A 23,300-nucleotide genomic window follows, 5' to 3' on the forward strand; every position below is an offset into this window, starting at 1 on the left:
TAGCTCTGGGGAACAAGCAATAAAACAATGGTGGTGCCATTCTATTGTGAAAAGGCTATAAAGCATCCTACAAAATTCCCCAAACAAAACCAGATACTGGTGAAAAAGTAGTGAAATAAAGATGACTGAATTTCACTTGGGACGTTTTGCACATTTCTTGCTCACAACAGGGGCAGCCATTTTGACCTTTTTGGAGCTGTGTGCAGCTCCCTATACGTGTGGGTCTGTGTGTGTGTGTGTGTGTGTGTCTGTCTGTCTGTCTGTGTGTCTGTGTGTATGTAGCCTGACTTCGGCGCGTAACTAGTGCCGCACCATTTACGCCACTCGCGCAATATATACATCAAAATGTGCGGCTCGGCCGGGAATGGTGTTCTATTACCTTTCGTTCCGATCCGCCTTACCATGCCGACGTAATCGGCAAAAAACGACGCTTAATTGTCCCCATTGACTTATAATGGGACAATGCAAGAAATCACTTTCAAGTATTTTTCTCTCGTAAACCATAGGAGCTACAGTTTCAAACCTCGGAGAGGAGATTCATAATGATTTTAAGAATGAATCGAAAAATAATTACATCACTCGGCCTCATGGTGGCGCTATAACGGCCCACTTTACGTTTTGCCCCGTAACTCTTGAACCGTAGATCGGAAAATTAAAATTCTTTTTTCCCTGGATTCCTTGGGTCAAGACGCATCTCCCCATATAGGCCACGCCCATTTGCACCAGGATAGATTTTCCGCCATCTTGAATTTTCTCCAAAACACACTTTTTGCTCCTTTTCCTACATATTTTCTTCAAATGTCACAAAAATCGGTACACATGATCTACACACACACACACACACACACACACACACACACACACACACACATACACACACACACACACACACACACACACACACACACACACACACACACAGCTCCACTTCACACGGGTGTGATTGCCAGACCCATGAAATGGGTGGGCCTACATAAGCAAATGTCTGTCGGTCCGGGTTTTCTATATAAAGGGTATATATGATGATGACATGATGATGACATGCCTACAAAAGGCATGATGTCATAAATGATGATGACAGACAGGGGGTCTGGCACAACCAGGTTGACCTGGTCTAGTTTTTTAATGAATTGTGGGCTCGCTGAAAGCGAGCACACTTATGTTATCTTCATTATTTATCTCTATCAGTCAAGTTCTCCTCAAAATGACATAATCTATCAGTCAAGTTCTCCTCAAAATGACCTAAGACACTGCCTTTGTACTGAAAGTACAAAGGGAGGGCCCTTAGCCAATGATGTGCAGCCAAAGGGTAGATCTTTGTGCCCATACATGGTGTTACATGCAAGCCCACACTGTTTCGTAGGAACAGTTTTTCTAGTTATTGTTATTACAGTATATACAAGGTCAAAAGCTACTAAATGGCTGGACTGCTAAAGCGTGTTTAATGTTGTCAAATAAAGGAAGTGGCGACACTCAGCCAGGCGAGGGATGAAGTTATCCAGCATATTATATTGCAGTATATTACGATATTCCATTCTTATTCATGCGTTAAGTTTGGAATGAGCTCTAGTGAAACAGCTGTAAATGCCTTTTGAGGACAGTGAGGATGTAATTGAAGACTCCTGCAGGAGTAGTTGAAGACTGTGGAGCCGCTGTAAATGGCCCCTGATGATGACGTAATGGGAAACGGGTTGAATCATTTTGAAAGAGCAACAGCCAATGGGGAAACTCCAGTGGTGTCGGTTCAGTAAAAGCTAAGGTATGGCTTCATGACTGGTAAGACACCTGTCATGTTGCCATACCTTAGCAACAGGCATGATGAATTTATTTTAAGAAGTACATTTTATTTTTTTCCCCTGTATGGCAGCTGCCATACTTTGCCATACCCAATTGACGCCTTTGGGAAACTCCAGCACTGAACTGTCCAAACCAGTGTTTTAACTTCATCAGTCGGTCAGTCAGTCAGTCAGTCAGTCAGTCAGTCAGTCAGTCAGTCAGTCAGTCTGTGATTTTTGCCTACAGGCTGGCCCCGCTGTTGCAGTGGGGCGAAAAATAGTATAAATAATAAGTACAGTATATTACAAGGAGATAATAGGAGGCTATGGCTCAATTTAGGGGCCTTTTATTGCATACTTAACTAGCTAGTGACCCCATTTAACCCTGTGGTGATGGTTATTGATCTGTGCTTTAGATGTTCTCTCGGGTGCTTCCTCAGGATTCTATAGCTAATGACATATGGGTGTCTATTTCTTCATTAAATTCTAAAGGGAAGCAATGGCACTCTGCTTTCCTGTAATTTCCTTTTTCATTGGGAGAGCTGAAGTATAAATACAGGAGTTGATCTCAACCTCATTCAACCTTTTTAATTTCAAGGACCCCCAGTTTGATGAGGTGTCATCAGTATGAATGTAACATTTAGGTCCTGACTCCTGACTACCAATCACTTATCTGGGGACGCCCTGGAACCACATCAAGGACCCCTGGGGGTCCCTGGACCCCCAGGGGTTGAGAACCAGTGCTGTACTGTCTAATGGTCTCTTTACCACTAGAGTACTAGTGAACTGATGGCCGATTTGACAGATGGTTGAATAAAACATAAAACAACACAATAATATTCTTCTGTTGATTCACTGAATCACCTGAAAGCCTGTAATCAACGTCTGACCACTGCATTTTAACCTGGAATCATTGTTTTACAAACTGATTTCGTTCTTGAAAAGTCTTTGTACTATTTTAGCGGTATGTTTGATGGTTTAATTTACTTTGATATTGTGATCTTATTGAAAATTAAAATTATGAACTTGCAGTACATCATGAGGGCTATCATCTGTATACTCATCATTTCATGCTATTGTGCTAGCTTTGTAATCAGACATGACTTGCGTGCATGCATGCGTGCATGCGTGTGCACACCTTGTCCACAGATATACATTTGGATGAGGGTCCCTGAAAAGTACTGTAGCTATAGAGGATACCCACTACACCACTGCATCATTCTTCACAAATACTGTCCATTTAATAAAAAATAAATAAAAAAACAACACTTGAACGTTTGACTTTAGTTTCTTTTTTATTCTGGCTATAATTTCTTCTCTCTATCATAAATGATGATCATTCTAGGAACATTAATTTAAGTGTACTACATGCACCACTTTAATACCTTAAGAGAGGAATATTAATGAACCAAGGAGAGCATAAATCATAGACTCCGCCAATTTCACAAAGCTCTCCCTGGAGATTAGTTTGTTATGCGAATGAAAACCAATGGACCAGGGCTTTTCATAGTCTGAGGTGGGGGGACCCCCTTAAGACCTCACTTGTCTCTGCACCCCTCTTACAACGCTCTGGCGCCTCACAGGTGCCTTACACTTTGAAGACAATTGCAAAAGATTGTATGAGTGGTCGAGGCCCAAAAGATAAATTAGACGTTTGCCCGGGAAAATAACAGAGATCTGCAAGCAAGCTGCAGATCGGATTGCGTCGCTTCGCTCAGTGTTGCGAGCTTGCAGATCTGCTAGTTTCACTTCTTAAAACAATTTTGTAATTGTTTTTAATTGATGAAAAGATTTTTGTTTTCTTTTGAAACACGACCCATAAAAATTGGTTTGCGACCCGTAGTTTGGTAAAATAAAGGTCATAGCCACTATAGCTTTCTAATGGCTGATAAGAATCCACTTGGAAATCGTAAATATTTTCGCTGAAAAGCGCACAATATGGCAGCCATTGTGACTTTTTAAATTATAATATTTGCACAAAGATGATACTTTTTTGTTATGGGCTGGCTGTTTTTCATTTTGTTTTAGTTTGTTTTTCCCTATAGGGTCTGGTCTGGCTGCATGGTGTGTGGGCGTGTGGAGGTTTGCCTGGGCGGCGTTCTCATTTCCCAAATCCTCCTGCTGTTGGCTGGCTGCTCACCTGGGGTGATTCCTTTCAATCAAGCAGAGAGGATAAAAGCCTGCCTCTCCACTCCAGCCCTTGCCAGTTTGTCAGTTGCCGACCGGTAAAAGTTACTGTGCCTCTGTTCCTTGGTTTGTTCTCGACTGCGTTTTGCCCATTACTAATTCCCTCTGTCTTTCTCACTCAGATCGCTCCCATTACTCCATGCATGCTGCCGGCCCGCTAGACCAGCTTTCTACAGCCACAACAGCCCTAACTTGAATATTGCATTTTTGATTTTTGAACTACTTTTCATCTTTGAACTACGTTTCAATTAAAGACAATCAAATTGTCATTCTCTGGTTCTGCTTTTGGGTCTAAGACAAAGATTATCCTAAATTTTTTATATTAAAACATTGTTTTTATTATTTGTGAAGTCACTAATTTGATTTTAATAAAAAAAAAAAAACAATGTGTGTAAATAAAAGCAAAAAAAAAAAAAGTTCACCCTTGTTGACTGGAGTCCCCCAGGGGTCTATACTTGGTCCGCTCCATTTTTCCCCACAACACCAAATCTCTTCGCAGAAAATGGCAATCTGCAAGCTCACAGGGCGTTGCGTCGCTCTGTGAGCTTACAGATCCGCTTCTTCTTCTTTCGTGTATCATCGTCCTTGATGATTGGTTGGCGACATTTTATTTCGCACGATTTCTTCTTACTTAGGGTAGGCCATGAGGTGGCTGTCGTCTTCTCCTATTCTCGCAGAATGTTCACAGAAGAATAGGAACACTAGGGTTTATTTGCCTAAAAATACAAATTCGTAAACACTAAACAGTAAGAGATAATGGGAGCTACACCTCAATTTAGGGGCTTTTTATTGCATACTTAACTAGCTAGTGACCCCATTTGACCTTGTGGTGATGGGTATTGATCTTTGTTCTTTTAATGTTCTCCTGGCTGCTTCCTCAGGATTCTATAGCTAATGAGACGTGGGTGTTATTTAGATTTTTTTTCTAAAGGGAAGTGGGACGGACAGTGAAAGCTGACTAGACACACTTGACATAAGACCATGCTCTAGTGAAATGTGATCCCAGAACAGCAGGTTTATGCATGTACAGTATGGCTCCACTCAAGGTTATTATAGCGTTGCATTTTTCGGTAGTTTTCCTCTTTTGTTTCGTTTTGACATTTTGTATTCAATTTCTTTTTAGGCCTACTTAGTCTCTTAGTCTTAGTTTTTTAAATTAGTTTTAGAGATAGATTCAGATTTTTATTGTGAAAGTGAAAATAGATAATCTTCAAGCTCACAACACGCGTTGTGAGCTTGTGTATTTTCACTATTTTCAAATATCTTTTACAATTCTTGACAAAGACTAAAAATAAGGACATCTTCTCTGATTTAGTTAGTTTTAATCAGTTTTATGAACACAGTACCATTTCAGCTAGTTATCGTTTTATTGAATTTATTGAATGATTTCTTTGTATTTTGTTAGTTTTAGTTAACTGTAATAATAACCCTGGTTCCACACAGTGCACTCTTAACTGCTCCACCACCAGGGGCACATCTTTGACCTCCCACAGCAGATGAAATATTACTGTCAGTTGTGTTAATTTACCTCATTCTAGACTTTACTGTGTGAGCCTGGCATGTCCAGTCTAATATGACTGCGCAGAGGAAATTTTTTTTTTTTGCGAACTGGCAGATTTGCCTGGTTTCCAGGCTATTACTGTGTGCCTTAACTGTTAATGCACAAAAGACAGTAATACGTAAGTAAATAAGTCAGTCAGTCAGTCAGTCAGTCAGTCAGTCAGTCAGTCAGTGAGTGAGGCTTATTGCCGGTATCAGACGAGAACTCTGCAGTCTATCCCCGTTTCACAAAACACAAACCACAATAATTATACAGGCTTTAACGGTCACTGATCATAACTCAGGTTTATGTTTCTTATGAACAAGGATTCATCGCTCAGACAGGTACACTTTGGCTTTGTACACTAAAGAAAAACACAATTTGGTGACGTTCAACCAGTAAATTGTCCTCAGACTGTAGTGTACAGATAATACTGGCTGAAATGTTGTTTATAAGGCATATCGAATACCAGCATATCTAATACTGGAGATACTGACAACAGTAGGTTTATGTACTGTGTGCATGCCAGTCGATGTAAACTAGTATGTACAGTATGAACACATTTCTGAACACTGCTCCTACAGATGTTGCCTTAAAATCACACAAAGTGGTACACAGTATCTCTACAGTCATGTCATCAACATGCATCTGTCCCATCTAGCATCACCACCAGGACGATTTTTGCAAAACACATTTTTGGACACTGCTCCAACATATTTTGCCCTAAAATCACGCAAAGTGGTACACAGTTACAGTATCTCTAAAGTCATGTCATCAATCTGTCCCATTTCCCATATTCCTTCCTGATTGCCTACCATTGCCTTCTAAAGTTTATGTATGCGACCTGACGGTCGCTTATCTCCCGGTTAGGGAGTCTTACTGGTATACAGTATACAGTATATATTTATTATGGAAGCATGTACGTATGTAAACCATTGGACTATTTGTTTCATGTGAGCACTGACCTCTTTATGGCCTCCGGGGTGTTTCTCCAGGACCCTGAGAGTGTAGTTGGTCCTCTGGCCTTTGCTGTTGAACTCCACCCGGCCTGTCAGGCCATCATACTCCACCTGGGAGAGAGGCAGAGGAAAATGTGGGAAATGAGCAATTTCACAAGCACACAGACACACACGCGCACACACACACGCTGGGATACATACTGTTACATTGTAGTTACCTGTATATTGTTACGATAGCTTTCCTCTATGCCTATATAGTCCCATTTCTGAGAGCGGCAACCATAGCTGCGGTGTCAAGCAGCACCACAGCTACACGGCAGCGCTCTGGAAAAAAAGGTCTATACTGCAGAGTTAAATCCTGAATGTAAATATATTCGTTTGTAACGTCACTTCGCAGGTCCAGTTGGTTACATTTGTACACTCTCTGAGTTAAACCAACACTCAGGGTGATACAGTGTGGCAATATTATTCGTCATGCCAACAAGGCATGCCGAACCTAATTGACAGAGAAAGACATACAGAGAGAGAGAGAGAGAGAGAGAGAGAGAGAGAGAGAGAGGAAGTAAAACAAACAAGAGTGAAAAGAAATAGAATGAGAGAAAAAAAAGATACAGTGAGAACCATTAAACTAGTAACGAGGAGAAAGTGAGATTAAAGGGGGTAAATAGAGAAATATAATGAGAGATGCACAGAAAGAAAGGAGGTGTACGTCGCTGGGTTACAGAAGAAGACAGAGAGCCAGAGAGAGATAATAGTGTGCAACTCACAGCTTTGGTTACTTAACTATACTGCATGGGCACTTAAGGACGATAGTGCTAATTGAATTGAAGAGGAAATTAACTGTTAATGGGCTGAGAGAGAATGAGAGAGAGCGAGAGAGAGAGAGAGAGAGAGAGAGAGAGAGAGAGAGAGAGAGAGAGAGAGAGAGAGAGAGAGAGAGAGACAGACAGACAGACAGACAGACAGACAGACAGGGACAGATACAGCAAGAGGATAAAGGCAGATAAAACCCTGAGGAAAAGGCAGGAGAATCAGGAAAGTTGAGATGAGGACAGGAGAAGAAAGCACAGGAGGGGAGAGGAGAGGGGAGGGGAGGCACAGAGTGGAGCGAGGACGAGGAGAGAGAAAACAGCAAAAGCCGGAAAAGGAGAGTGGAGGGAAAGAAGAAGAAGAGAGAGAGAGAGAGGGAGAGAGAGACACGGGCTGAATGAGAAGTATAGAGCGTGAGCAGGCAGCAGGGGCCAGCAGGCGAGCTCTGTTCATCAGATCAGTGACACTGCTGAGAGAGAGACACTGAGATGTATTATTGAAACAACACGCTCCCTTCAGCTCTGACTGAGTGTGTATGTGAGTGTGAGTGTGCGTACACACACAAGACGAGAGACGAGACAAGATTCTTTATTGTAAGAAAGTTATACAGTGTGTGTATATGTGTATATATATATATATATATATATATATATATATATATATATATTGTTGTTGAAAAACTTGTATGTCGGAAAACCGTTTGTTTTGCATTTATCATTTTAAAAATGATTTAAACTAGTGAAAACAGCCGATCTACAAGCACACAACGCCTCGCACCGCGAGGCGTTGTGTGCTTGTAGATCTGCTGTTTTCACTACTTTTGTGCGACGGCCTTGTATGATGAAGCAGGGCTTTACTTTGCGAAAGAACGTACACATTTGAAACTTGGAGATACGAGGTTTCCACCCGACAACGACGATATATATATACCGGTATACACACACTATATACCTAACCCTATCGTCACTGTCGGGCAGAAACCTTGTATCTCCCAGAAGCACACATGACGGGTCGGACACATGACGTGACCAGACATAAAGAACCAGACATAAAGAACAGAGCGTAATGGGACAAGAATAAGGAACATGGCCTTCGGAATCTAACAGATGCATCTCGTATCAATAATGAACATTATGTATTAGGACAACAACAGGTGCATCTCATATCAATTACATAGGCGTCATTAGTTGGCGATGGACTATTCATAACACCGTGTATGTGTGCATTCAAGTGTGCACAAGTCATTGTGTCTGTATTTGTAAGTAGCGTGTACTCATTTGCGGGAACATGTACTGTTCTGTAGATGTACTCATTCCATTGTGTGTGGCTGTGTATGTGCATTTGTGTTTGAGTGCCTGTAAGTTGTGTGAGTGGATGTTACTGTAATTCAATGGGTGTCCGTCCGTGTATACATAATGCTTATGCACATGTGTGTGTGTGTGTGTGTGTGTGTGTGTGTGTGTGTGTGTGTGTGTGCATATGTCAAGATAAATTACACTGTTAAATAGAGACAGCCAAACAATAAACAGTGAGAGGTTGAGTGAGACATAGAGAGACCAAGTGAGAGAGAGAGAGTAATAGCGAGGTAGTTAGAGAGAGTGATTTGGGGAGATAAAAGGGTAGAGAGAGCGAGAGAGAGAGAGAGAGGAGGGAGGGAGGGAGGGGAGCAGAGTGTGGAGGTGGATAAAGTAAGTATAGAGGCAACAGAATGAAACACAGAGAACGAGAAAAACAATGTGCACACTACAGGACGGAAAGAAGAAAATGGGAGAGATGGAGAAGGAGAACGGAAATAGCGCGATGGAGTGAGAGATGTGCGACAGGGAGACGGAGAGAGAGAGAGCCGAAGAAGAAAGAGTTAGAGAAGGAGAGACTGAAGGAGGGAGAAATAAAGCGAGATAGAAAAGTGATGGAGAGTGTGTGGGGGAGGAGGTGTGGCGAGCTGACGGAGGAGATAAAAAGACTGAGGCAGACAGACACAGAGAGAGACCAAAATCAATTGGATGAACTAAGGAGCTGGACGGGTGGGTGGGAGACTCAGTGAAACAGAGAGAGAGAGAGAAATAGAACTTCTAAGTCCATTTTCTGTCATTCTCTCTCCACCATTTTGCTCTATCCTCTATCTGTCTATCTACAATATCTGTCTGTCTGTCTGTCTGTCTGTCTGTCTGTCTGTCTGTCTGTCTGTCTGTCTGTCTGTCTGTCTGTCTGTCCCTTTCTCCCTCTCTCTCTGACCATGTTTCACTCTAGTGTAGCTCTCTATTCACTCACTCTCTCACTGTGCCTCTCTCTCTCTCTCTCTCTCTCTCTCTCTCTCTCTCTCTCTCTCTCTCTCTCTCTCGTCTGACTGTGTCGGCCCATAAAAACAACAATGATGATATGAGCCGTTCACGCCGGCGCAACAGTCATTTCAATCTGCAGAGCCTCTCAACTCCTCGTTCCATCACTTCAACACCAATCACAACACGTTCACACAGCAACGGCTACTGAACCAACACACGACACCATGCAGTCAGAATGCTTTATTGGCATTAATAGTGTTTGTGTGTGCATGTATGTATGCTGTCTCCTATCATCAAATCCTCAGTGTTCAATTAACTCTGAGTGTAGTCTGTAACAAAATGTATTTTAGTGTTTTTTAGAAAATGTTAATATAATATAACTAGCGCATCTGCAGCGGACGTGTCCGTGCTCTTCTATTGAGAAATGTCAGCCCCTCAGCTAGGACAGCTACTGGTTGATTGCGACTGTCTGGACGTGTAGGCCTACACTTTTTCAGTCTATGGTTTGCCGCTCAGACATCACGCTTTGACATCACTGTGATGTCATGGGAACCACTCTAACAGAATCCCTTATATGGAGATCCCTGATGTCATCAATATTAAGCCCATATACAGTATAACAGGACTTCATATGGGAAAATTGCAAATGCCCATATACCTGTATGGAGGAAGAAAAAATTGTATGTATGATGTCAAATGTGATAGACGTCATAGGATTTTCACATAACAAATAACTGAGTAAGCATGTTTGGGCTCTCACAGCACATCTCCATATACAGTACATGGATCTCCATATATGGGTACCAGGGGTCTCCATATATGGGTAACTGGTCCGATATACACCACTGGCCAGACGGCCTAGACATGGGCGAGGTCGCTTGTCGCCCTGAGGCATCTTACTAGTAAGTAGTACTGCCTGAACCTCCTAAGCACAAATATTTCCCAAGGCCAAGCGGGGAGTCCATCTTGTTGGAGTGGCAGAAATGTGTTTTCACGGCTAATAGGAAAACCTGTCTCGAATAAGGCTTTGTGTGTGTGTGTGCGTGCGTGCGTGCGTGCGTGCGTGCGTGCGTGCGTGCGTGCGTGCGTCTTACCATGCGCAGGTAGTTCATGAGGCTGGTGCCGTGCTGCCAGATGAGAGGGGAGGTGCAGCTGAGCGGTTTCACTCCAATCTCCTGACTGCGGTTCAGCTCCCTCACAGCACCCACCACCACATGCACCGCATCGAACAGCAGCGCTGAAGACAGCTGGAGAGAGGAAGCACAGTTCAGAATTCAGTGCATGTTGTGCTACCGGTATGTTATCTTGATAAGCACTGTTCTTAGGAGAAGTCATGCTCAGGCTACCTTTGTGTTTGCTGAGTTTGTTGCCACATAAAAGGCTCAAAAACTACAGGTTCAAAACCACATGCTTTAGCTAGCAGTGTTTCTCAAACTTTCAAACGTCAAGGTCTCCCCTTAACTCTGACAGTGTACAAATGGAACCAAATGTACCCGTTAGGGTTAATTTGGTTCCATTTGTACACGGTCAGAGTTACAGACTTGTATGGGTCAATTTAAACAATAAAACAAAATTAGATGCAATGGTGACACAGAAAACCTCAGGTCTTACTACTTGACTACATGATCAAACAAGTAACTTGCAGTGTCCGAAACAACTATCCCGTTCCATGTTCAGCAAGCCCAAGTATTTCTCCAGCCAAGAATCCCTGATGAAGCAGGCTGGTTTATGTTCCTCCCAGTTTCAAATAATTTGTATTTTAATAGATAAACAACCCAATGTCTAGGACCAGATTACAGAAACTCATACAATATTGAAAGGTTTTAGACCCAGTAGGTATGCTATATGGAACATACAGGGAAGTTAATATAAAAAGAAAACAGCAGACCGCAGGGAAATTACTTCTAACCAGAGTGATTCAACTGCTGGACAGTCTCAAAGTGCTTTCTCATCTTGCAGGCTTCCATGGATCGTAACTGATGTGGACCCACAGATGTGGATCAAGAGTTTTAGCTGTTTAGCTGAGTGTTAGCTGTTGTTTGTCTTGTTGCTGTGCATTTTGCAAGAGAGAGAGTGAAATGCACCGAACCTCTAGTAATCCTAAATCTCACACATTTAGATGATCTAAAAGCCGACCTCCAAATTGTATTCCACTGATAAACATCTACAGAAATGTTGAGGTCATGCTCTCAAATCATCTGAACACCAGAATATGCATTATACAGTAATAATTCTTGACACTGCACTACGGTAGACTTTAAATGTTTTATATTACGGACAACAATGCATAATGTTAAAAAGGAAGAATCCATAAGGCCAAGTAGATTTTTGAAATGATAAGATTTTATCCAAAGTTCTGCCCCACTGTTGTAATGCCATGACTCTGCCAAGTTGTATTACTTAAAGTGCATCCTTCAGCTGAAAGGGTCGGGTACTGTAGGGCAGTGGTTCTCACACTTTGACATTTGAAGGTCTCCCCTTAACTTTGGCAGTGAACAAATGGAACCAAATGGACCCGTTTGTACACTGTCAAGGTCAATTTAGACCCCTAGAGAGTCCCTGAAATCCACTTTGAGAACCACTGCTGTAGGCTAAAGGCTCATTCATACTCCAGTTTTTGGTGAGTATAGCAACTCACCGCAGTGTAGTTTTCTACATGTTATCTACATTTCTACATGTTGCCTTTACAAGCCCCTCGATGCTGAATCTCCTGTGCAGCTTCTTCGCAACAGAGAAGGAAAACCTAATAATTGTTATATACAGCAAAGGTTTTTGGCAGTAACACAATGATACCATGGATACTGTGTGTTCTTATTTGAATAATGCACTTCTCTTAGATGTGTGTCTTAGATTTGTTATTTCAATTTGTGTTGTTAATATTTTTCAAGATTGTTCCACATTTTATCACAATTTGCTTTGAAAATAGCAGCTCTAAAAGGTGTCACAATGCTACACGTTGTGAGCTTGTCGATCTGCTATTTTCAAATGGCAGATCTAAAGGCAGTGCTTCAACTGATTTTGATGCAACAGGCTGCTGCAGATGTTGTAACCATGACAGATGCCTCTTAACGATCCCTGTTGTAACCGTTTCACTATTAATGGACTGTTACACACTATATATTATCCATATAACCACTGTTAAAGGCCAGCTGACACTGTATATCAGTCTCATATTCACTTCGGACACGGTAGTGCATACTGTATGTCCACTCATAGGCAATAGATATGGGTATATTCATGCAAATATTCACTGGTGATAGATTGCAGACCCTAGTTCAAATGTAGTGCATGTCTGACCATGTGCAGATGTCTAGGGTGAGACTTTCATTTTGTATTTCTTATTTTTACTCTTACCTACCTATGTTTCTTTCATGCTTAGGCTATACTGCTATTGCTGCTACAACATCTGAATCCCCCACAGGGATCAATAAAGGACCATCTTATCTCATCTTTATCTTTGATGGTGGATGTAAGACTATTCTCTCGGGTAATACTGTTTTGCTTTTCTAAAAGTGGATCTGTCACATGGTGAGATGTGTATGGTATCAAATAGATTGATTCCACCTGATGGTTTGTTTTATAATAGAGATGGACAGATGGGGCTGGATATAGAGCGGGGAGAGAGAGAGAGAGAGAGAGAGAGAGAGAGAGAGAGAGAGAGAGAGAGAGAGAGAGAGACCGGGGGGAGACAGAGAGAGAGATTGAGTGTGACAGACACTGAGGACAGAGATGAGATGTGGTGATAAAGGAAGTTTCGCTCATTACTGTGTATGCACTTTAAGCTTCCCAAATTAATACTGTTGGAGCAATTCGTTTTGGTGCATTTTTACAAGGTCTACTCCTCCCAAAACCAATTTTATTTTGTAATATTTTACATTTCAGCAATGTCCTTTTGATACGGTTATGTAGAGGTCGCCTGGTTATTACAGTATTATTAGTTTTATTGTTATTATTTAATTTATTTTATTAAAGGGATGTCATTTTATTGTCGTTTTGTGGTGGCGTGACATCTGGCCTGTACAAAACAAATCTTCACTTGTGGAAGCTGAAGTTTGTATTTTGTTGAATTCTATTCTATGCTCTACCCCTCTCCACACACACATTCTTAATGAGGCTCTCACCGCAGGGCCGGGGTAGGGGCTGATGTCACAGCCCTCCCTCCAGGACAGGTTGAGGCTCCGGATGAACTCCAGGTAGAACGGATGGGTGTCGTTCAACATGGAGAAGCCCACTATGTTAGAGTGGCCATCCACCACGTCATCCAGCCTCAGCAGTGGGAAGTCCTGATGGAGAGAGAGAGAGAGAGCAACAGAGAGAGAGCACGAGAGAGAGAGAGAGAGTGAGAGAGAGTGTGTCATCAGGTCCACCAAGGTGTCTTCCTCATGAGTGACAATGTGCCACTGAGTTGTGCCATTGCTACAGTAAGTGTAGGTTTAAGGGCTTTGCACACAGACGTATTTTTTTTGCACGAAGAAAACGGACGATTTCATTTATTTTTTAAGAAAACAATGATTCTCTATGACCTCATGCACACCGGCTCCGAATTAGCCATGCGGCAGGTGGCTGCGGCTGTGCGTTTCTTTCCCGATCGAACCCAGTTCGATTCATGCGTCTTGTCGCATGCATGCGGTAAAAACTCATTGACTCCTTTTATGACTCCTTTTGGGATCCGCAGTGTGGATTCCGCACATGAGCCTTGCAAACCAAATCCAATGCGTTTTAACCATGCAGCAAACGGAAAGAAACGCAACGGTCCTGTGTGCAAAGCCCTTTACACGTGCACACACACTGTTACAGATAAATGAGTGAAGCCAGAGCGAAATAATTCAGAACAGAGCATAATGAATACAAACTAAGACGTTCCATTGCTTGTATGATGGATTGAGTCAAGTTAGTAATGATATGTCACAACTGTTGTTACGTATATTTGCTGTAGTAACTTTATATTGTTCATCCCACACGGCTGTCTCTTTCACCTCGCCTGTCTCCACGCCCCCCTGCAATGCTATGGCACCTCACCAAGGCCGTACATTTTGAAATCCCTAGCAATGGACTATTTTTGATGAAAAAACAAACAAACAAACAAAAAAATGAACCTCACAACACCAGACGTCCCAATATCCGATAAGACTCTAACAATGCCTTGTGACAGACAAAATGGCTTGGAAATCTTGGACATTTCTCAGAGAAGCACACAATGTCTGCACTGTGTACTGTTTCATATACAGTTATATATGTATATGTTTTTTTAGATGAATAGAGAAAGAACAGAGTAAAGAAATGGGATAAACAGCCAGAAGATACTTTGTGATATCTAGCATGGAGAACCAAACAACCATTTCTCTTGGCGGACAACATGCCTCCGAAAATGGAGACACTGACAGAGCAGCGAGATAACGGAGAGAGAAGAGGAGATAGACATTTCACATGGAATAAGGAAACAGCGGGAGCTAATTAATTGGGGAGACACTGTAGAAGTGTAGATTGAAATCCATAAAGAGGAGACGGATAGAGAGAGAAAGAGAGAACATGCAGTGCGTACGTGAAAGACAAAGTGAAGGGAGGGACAGAGTGTAGCAGAGTTGTTGAAGACGTGAGCAACCCAAGATGGTCAAAGAAGAGTTGAAATCTGACAGGTCTCTTCCAGTCTTAAGGAGAGAATTCAAGAGGTGAGAATGAGGTATTACCTCAACAAGAAAGTGTGGTAGAAACTGCTAATGGCAGAGTCAGTTTACGATCGCTGTGGGTGTAAATCAAGCGCATGTGAGCAGGAGGGGGGATTTTCTATTTAAATTGTTCTTTTTTTTAATGCCAACTGTCAAATCAACTTTCTCATCCGAGTAGGAAGAAGAGTCAAAGAAGAAAAAATAACAAACAAATTTAAAGAAGAAGAAGAAGACAAAGGAGGAGAAGAAGAAGACAAACATCAAACACTGAAGGATTTCAAAGACCTTCAAAGCAGTCTGTGTGGGGCTCTGCCTTGCCCTGATGTTTCCTCACTGGCTAAAACAATCCCAAATCAAGCTGCTGCTTAGCCCCTTAAGGGGGTTTTGTTTACTATGGAGAATACACTACTATGAATTCCTGACTGTTGATTTAACTGTGTGTGTCTGTCTCTGTTTCTGTGTGTGTGTGCGTGTGCGTGTGTGTGCATGTGTGTGTGCGTGCGTGCGTGAGTGCGTGTGTTATCCACAGTTCCACAGTTCCCAAGGCACAATCAAAGTGTGTAGTCTGCACATATCCGCTGGCTCCAAAATATTCTCAGAAATACTTCACCTTCTTCTTCATCAGGTAAAGCAAACTGTTGTTCCCAACGTTCTGAATTAATATCTGGGCTTAGGCTCTTGCTTTCCCGACCACAAAAAAATGAAGACAGTATTGACTTAATCCTAACCCAGCTTGCTGTGAGAAGAGTAAGCTGATGCTGCTGATGAAGTCACTGTTTGCCAAATCAATTTCTAGCCGACGGCCAAGAGCCAAGCATCAGACGGCAGCCTTGCCAAGTTGTGTGACAGAGAGCGGCTTGGCTGGAGGCAGGGGGAAAAAGTGACTGACTAAGCTCGCACTCTTCGGCTATGGAGGACACCGAGATGACATCGGAATAAAGGGACGTTAGATGTTACTGCTGTGTCAAGGCTGCAGCATACTTCAAAAGAAGGCTTGCCAAAACAGGTTGAGTTCTCTGCAGAAGAAAACGTTTTATACTCAATGAAGTGGCACTTTGAGTACTGCTTTGAGTGCTGAACGTTAGACCCTGCTCACCAGATACAGTGCTGGAACGGTGCTTTTGCCTGGGATTTAGGAAATTAAACAACATAAATCACACAAGCACCTTGAATGTCTGAGTAGTCACACGCAGTGTCTTATGTGGTGTTATTTTGCTAGTGAGAAAATCACGGAGGTACAAAAATTACCAAAAAGAACTCAGAAAATGGAATGCGTTTGTTTTTTTGTTTTCTCTGCATTAACGTGAACTTTGTTTCTGCAAGCTGTACTGTATGCTCTAGCCTTCTCTGGGTGTGGTACGGTAGAAACAGGAGTCTGCAGCAATATGGAAGTACTGTACAAGGTTAACCAAGCAGCGTTGAAGGGTCAGAGTGAGTTCAGTGCAAGAAGTTTCAATTTCTGAACAGCTGAGCCAATCATGTCAAACTTACTTGGCATTTTCATGTTATGCGTGTTATCCTGTAATATACTATAAGGCTTTGGATGTGCCAGTGTTCGCCCCAGTGTTAATTATGACAGCAAATTATTTATAAAAATCCATTTCGTTTTAGTCATATTTTTGTCATCTGAAATGTTTTTGTTTTAGTCTAGTTTTAGTTGACTAAATATAATAAGATTTTAGTCGACTAAAATGTATTTTGGTGAGCCTAGCCTTACCTCCCCCTAACCCTTCTATTGTAAATATCTATTGTTTTTTTCCGATGATATCTACTGCATAGTTCTGTGTTCTATCCGTCTGTCATTCAATGTTATATGAGATACATAAAGGTTTCCTGTGTAAATAAGCCGAAAAGCTTACTGGGATCTTAGGTACCAGTGAACTGTACTGTCATGAAACTGTACCTTTTCCTATGCAAACTTCTAATAAAGTCTTCAAGCAATCAACCAAAGAGCCGTGATGGCGTCATAATGTCTGATTGACCTCATTCTCTGTTGGTATTTGCTTCTTTGCCTGCTAGCCGAGCACCTCAAATGGGCTCTGCTTTCCCTAAGGATTCTGTTTTCCCCTGGGGTTTCCTGTTCTTAAATGGTTGTCTTTTAATGTGCTGAGCTAGGGAGTAATGTTAATATGTAGCATACCCTGAATGCCAAGATCAAATATAACAAATAATATGTTTTTCAATCTATTCATGAGTTATCTGACTGAAATTATGACTTTGGAATTGCAGCTACTTGCACTTGCTGTGAATCCTGAATACACAGTAAATCCATGTAACCATTGGTTACGCTGACACAAATCCAGCGAGCTCGGCATCTAGCAAAGTGCAGCAGTACACCAAGTTATTGATCAGCCTCATAAAATTCACATTTCTTCATTTGATCATATTGGTAAGGACGTCATTATGCAAATAAATTCTGGAAAGGGTCCAAGACACATATCTCTGGGGGGGAAACTTGGAGCTTAAGCTAATTTGTCTGAAGTTTAATGATGTTAATCTAATATTTTGCCTGTATCCGCCTGTGCCAAGGGAGCTATAAACACAGGAAGGGCAGTAACCTGTGCACCAGGCATGTGCAATGACATGGGAGAGTCAACCGTTTTAGTGTAGTAACCACATGGGCTGCTGGCAGCCTAACACCCCCCCACACACATGTACACCCCAATGTTTTTGCTTGACTGAGACAGGCAGCAGGACAGAGCTACAGGGGAGAGAGCGCTTGCAGGATAAACAGAGGCACAGCTTCAATGGGTGCCGTGAGTGCCAGACACCCATGATCAACGATTCCATTGAACCCTGGGGGGAATTCAGAGAACGTTGATGAGCGCTAGAAGCAATATTTTTAAAAGGGGGAGTGTTGAGATGGTCTTTTATGCCAATTTAGTAGCCTATATCTGAGAGCATCATTTTATCATTAGACTTCCTTTCATCATCGAAAACTGCAGTCAAGTGAGGCGCAGTTTCTGAATCCATGGCCACTGGAGTTTATCTACTATGGTATTCATAGGTGCTGAAATTTCATAGCTTATTGACAAATGCAACGGAACCCTTACAGTGTCCTATGTTTATGGCATGACGATTCCTTATGTTGTTAGCTTGTAGTTAGTCATTTTGGGTTACAAAATCGTGAGATAAAAATTATAAGGAAAAAAGCTTGTAGTTAGTTATTTTTACGATATTTGTCATACAACAAAGTATACAGTACAGTAGGGCTTACTGTAAATATTTAAGGGTTGCATGGAAAGCCACTCACAAACCCAGCAAATGATGTGCTTAGAAAATTAATTGTCTGTAACGTTAGTGAGCTGGATAACAAATTGCCAACAGTTCCACCACCTGGGGTGATCATCTGTACAATTTAGAAGCAAAAGACGCTGGAGTAATATGGTGATTTATCACAGCTCTTTTTAGGTATAGCTAATTAGGCTCCTGCTTACATGATATACACACCTCACAGTTAAGCTTTGAAAAGTAATGGTGATTGCTAATTAACTTCAATTGACAAACCGAAGTTCCCTCTCCCATCTACTGTATAAGAAAGCGAAATACCAATTCATTTAACCACTTAAACCTACTCTATCTATAGTATACCACTATCCTCTACTTTTCCCCTCTACAACAAATATCTTTGCAGAAAATAGCCTACCTACCAGCAGAAATGACCAGCAGAAACATATGAAACCTTGGTATTGCTATCATTTCTGTAGTTAAAACTCATGTGATCCTACACGCCATTTTGACGTCGATTGCTTTTTGGATGTCACAACTGGGAACTGATCCAACCAATCTTCCCTTAGACAAACCCTAGCACACATCCAGCTCCAATAGTCCTTGCTTTTGATAGATTTTACGACCAACAATGCATTTCCATGTCAATGTGCTGTTCCTGGCTGTCAGGCCAGCAAATAAATGTTTACGTGGCCTTCTGAAAGATTAAGAGATGCATAGTAAATGGCTGAAATGTATTTCCAACCAATTTCTAGCTAATGCAAACACCAGCCCCCAGAGTGCTCTGTTGACTTTCATTTCCACTTGAGATCAGCTTCCAGCTCAAACATGTTAGGTTGAATGTTTGGTTTCTCGCATTTGGCCAGGTAGTTTGTCTTTGTTTTAAGGACAAGGGAGGCGAGAGGCCCACCTGTCAGTCAAATACTGGCAGCCAATCTGAGAAGAGCAGTGGTTCTCAAAGTGGGGTCCAAGGACCCTCAAGGTTCCTTGAGGGGGTTCCAAATAGACCCTTACAGTTGTGAGTTATGAGGGACCTTGAAATGAAAAGGTTTGAGAACCACTGGAGCAGAGTAGCCTCTATAAAGACAAACACCCAAAATTCGAGAGGCTGAGAAATACGGTAATTAAACACTGGTAATAGTTGTTGTTTTTTAATCTTGAGAAGAAACTTCCTTAACTCCTGCTTGAAAAAAAAAACTAAAAATATTACTCTCTAAGCTCTTCAAGTCTCTCCCCCATCACCTTTTGTGATTTGAGTGTTATCCAAAATCTAAGTCAATGACAGAGGAATAGACAAACAGTGTGCGCATGGTGCACGCGTTGTACAGAAGTGCGTGCACAGACTGCACGCACGCACGCACGCACGCACGCACGCACGTCCGCGCACGCGCACACACACACACACACACACACACACACACACACACACACACACACACACACACACACACACACACACACACACAAGTATCTGTGTCTATGTGATCTCACTTGTAGATGGACGGAACAGAGGGACAGGAGGAGCAGAAGGCTGGTGGGAGGGGCAGGTCATAATTTACAGACTTTTGGTTGCCGTCCAAACTTTTAGCGGTCAGAAGTGCAGTTTCGCCCTTGATTACAAGCGCAGCTTGATGCGTCCTTGCGAGTGTCCGGCATATAAAAAAAGAAAAGAAAAAAAAAGAAACCCTGACATGGCGTGGTTCGGGAGACGAGGCTCGGAAGTTGACGGGCTTATTATCCGCGTAAGTCACTGAGCACAAGGGCACAGCACCGGACACAGCAATCGTAACTGTGACAAACGGCGGCCCCGGACCATGATGCACGTCTGATGAGTTAGTGGTTAAAGCGTAACGAGAAGAAAAAGGGGACGGCAGTGTGATTCCAGGAGAAGGGAGTACACCAAAGACACTCTGGAGTCTGGTGCAAATGAATGACGACAATCAAACGACGTAATTCTTATAAAATGTGCTACCTGACTCCGTTGACTGATTTAATTCATATTAAATAAACAAATAAAAACAGGAAATAAACCGTCAGCTGTTCTTACCATACTGGTGAGAATATACTCTGATTATAATAATAATAAAACTTTATTTGTATAGCACTTTTTTAAACAAAGTTACAAAGTGCTTCCGATCCGATTTGTTCGCAAAGATTTTTAGGACTGACTGTCCAGTGCAGTAGGAGCGAGATCATTTAGCGACCTACAACCGGGTCGCGACGTGGTCGGTAGTTTTCAGCGACCGGGTCGCTAAATCGAGCGACCGGGTCGCTAAATCACCGACCGCGCCGCTAAATCGACCGACCCGGTCGCTAAATCTACCGACCTGCCTGCAGTTTTAGGTCGGTAGATTTAGCGACCCGGTTGGTACATCTAGTGACCCGGTCGGAAGATTTTGCGCCCCAGTCGGTCGATTTAGCGACCCGGTCGCTCGCTTTAGCGGCGCGGTCGGTGATTTAGCGATGCGGTCGGTGATTTAGCGACCCCGTCGGGAGGTTGCGTGGCAGGTTAGCCTAACTGAGGTAAGGTTACTGAGGTTAGGTTTAGGGTTAGGGTTAGGGTTAGTAGCCCGGTGGTCGGTGGAAGCGACCACCGGTCGGTGGATTTACCTACCCGGTCGCTGGATTAGCGTCCCGGTCGGTGGAATTAGCGTCCCGGTCGGTGGAATTAGCGACCCGGTCGGTGGTTTTAGCGTCCCGGTCGGTGGTTTTAGCGTCCCGGTCGGTCGATTTAGCGACCCGGTCGGTGTTTTAGCGTCCCGGTCGGTGGTTTTAGCGTCCCGGTCGGTGGTTCTAGCGTCCCGGTTGGTGGTTTTACCGTCCCAGTCGGTCGATTTAGCGACCCGGTCGCTGAAAACTACCGACCACGTCGCGACCCGGTTGTAGGTCGCTAAATGATCTCGCCCTCTCTCGTCCAGTGTCCACACTGATATTTGCAAGTGATCAGATTGATTTGTGTATTCAGAAATCGTTGACCTACGGGTATACTGTATGCAATGGTTGTTGTGCTAATGACGGCATACACACCACCTAGGAGCATGGTTCAAATCTGTTTCACAAAAATCTGTTTTTATCTCTTTCATCTAATTCCAATCTTGGATCAGCCAAAATAAAATCTGATCTGGGGTGCCAGTCTGAACAAAGATGCTCTAAAAACAGAAAACGTGCTCAGCTGTTCTTACCATGGTGGTGAGAATGTACTTGTAGAAGGCTGACGTCATCCCGAGTTCACTGGCCTGAGGAGGAGGAAGACAGGAACAGAACAGAAACTCATGTCAGCAATGGCAGAAGAGGAGGGAGGGATTTTCCTTTCAACTTTGCAACCTCCACACGCCTGCTAAGGAACATAGGACGTATAGTGAACAAAGAGAAGAGACCTGCTCCATATCTGTCTTTGTTAACAGCCTCAGAGACTAGAGTCTGTTCACAAAGATATGAAGACAACTATGTTTCTTGTATGCATGCATGCATGTATGTATGCATATATGCATGTATGCATGTATGCATGTATGTATGTATGTATGTAGGTAGGTAGGTAGGTAGGTAGGTAGGTATGTACAGTATGTATGTATGTATGTATGTATGTATGTATGTATGTATGTATGTATGTATGTACGTACGTACGTACGTATGTACGTGTACGTATGAACGTATGTATGTATGTATGTACAGTATGTACCTGTAGTACACAAGATGTAACCATGAAGACACCTTGATACTTGGAAAACCTCAAAGGGTCATTAGTGGCCATCCATTGACTAAACAACCAATCAAACAAACAAAACAACCAACAACAAACAGCAAGCCATCCAACTACTCGTCCAATCAAGTAAGCAAGTAACTATCTAAACATCCAACCACAAATTAAACCAACTGGCCAATCACTCAATCAACTGCACAACTAACCACTCGCAACCCACTAGCAATCGCCCGACCACCCAATCAACCAGCTGACTACCCAATCACCCCAATCCACCAATTCTACCCACAAACAAAGCATCCAATCAACAAGCAAAGGAAAGTACACACAGCCAATCGGAACCCCCACCGGTCCATGTACCTTTCGGAGGATGTGATAGGAGACGGAGGCATTGGCATCGATGATGATGGTGGCCACCTTATCGTCTCTGATCTCCTTCAGCATGGGCGTGGGGTCCAGGTTGTCGTCCAGCATGCGCACCGACAACGTCTCCCGTGAGATCAGAAAGCGACGCACCAGCTCCTCCAGTCGAAGCAGGCCTGGGCAGGGAGGGAGAGAAAGAGAAAAGGAGAGAGATGCAGTTAGAGTTAAATGAACTGTACTTGAATTAGAAGAGACATTTTACATTTCCTTTTGTCCAAGTCTATTTGCAGTATGATCAAGCTAGTATTACAAAGTATTAACACAATATAATCATCACTCCATCATTTAATGGACACTGGCATTTACAATGCATGCTCCAATAGTCCCACAGACATGCAAGAAGACAGACAATAGACCATATTCACACCGTGGCCATCTTGGATCACATGACTTCCTGGGGTAGCAGCCTGCACAAGCCTGCATTACAAACCATTGTGAACAATGGAGCGGTGGTCCCAAAATATGACTTCTATTCAACCAATTTATTTTTACCAAATTGACAAATGGGCAGATGACAACATCAACATCCCCAAAATTAATAATACAAGGGTATTATCCACAATATTCATGGTAGTTTAATAGGTTGCAGTGTTACTGTACAAAGACTTGCTACAGTATGCAGACTAGTGCTTGCTCTGCCTTCATATTGTTAATATTACAACTTTTTCTTGAAAAACGGATGCTAAAATAAAAATAATGTTTCGAAAATATTTTATAAAAAAATAAGCTT

General features: G+C 42.6%; 1 protein-coding gene across 1 annotated transcript in view; it reads right to left on the reverse strand.

Moving 5' to 3' along the window:
• LOC308293122 (glutamate receptor ionotropic, kainate 5-like) overlaps positions 1–23,300 on the reverse strand; it is a gene marked incomplete at its 3' end in the record, with an annotated part of 97,517 nt that overhangs the window by 49,429 nt on the left and 24,788 nt on the right. Inside the window, exons 5-9 of the mRNA XM_080735557.1 lie at positions 22,508–22,686; positions 21,630–21,683; positions 13,675–13,836; positions 10,648–10,800; positions 6,468–6,572 (exon numbers count right to left, since the gene is read on the reverse strand). Coding sequence (XP_080591683.1) covers positions 6,468–6,572; positions 10,648–10,800; positions 13,675–13,836; positions 21,630–21,683; positions 22,508–22,686 — 653 coding nt within the window. The remainder of the gene's footprint in view (positions 1–6,467; positions 6,573–10,647; positions 10,801–13,674; positions 13,837–21,629; positions 21,684–22,507; positions 22,687–23,300) is intronic.

Source organism: Nannobrachium achirus (assembly GCF_963921795.1).
Source record: "Nannobrachium achirus genome assembly, chromosome: 10".
Taxonomy (NCBI): Eukaryota; Metazoa; Chordata; class Actinopteri; order Myctophiformes; family Myctophidae; genus Nannobrachium; species Nannobrachium achirus.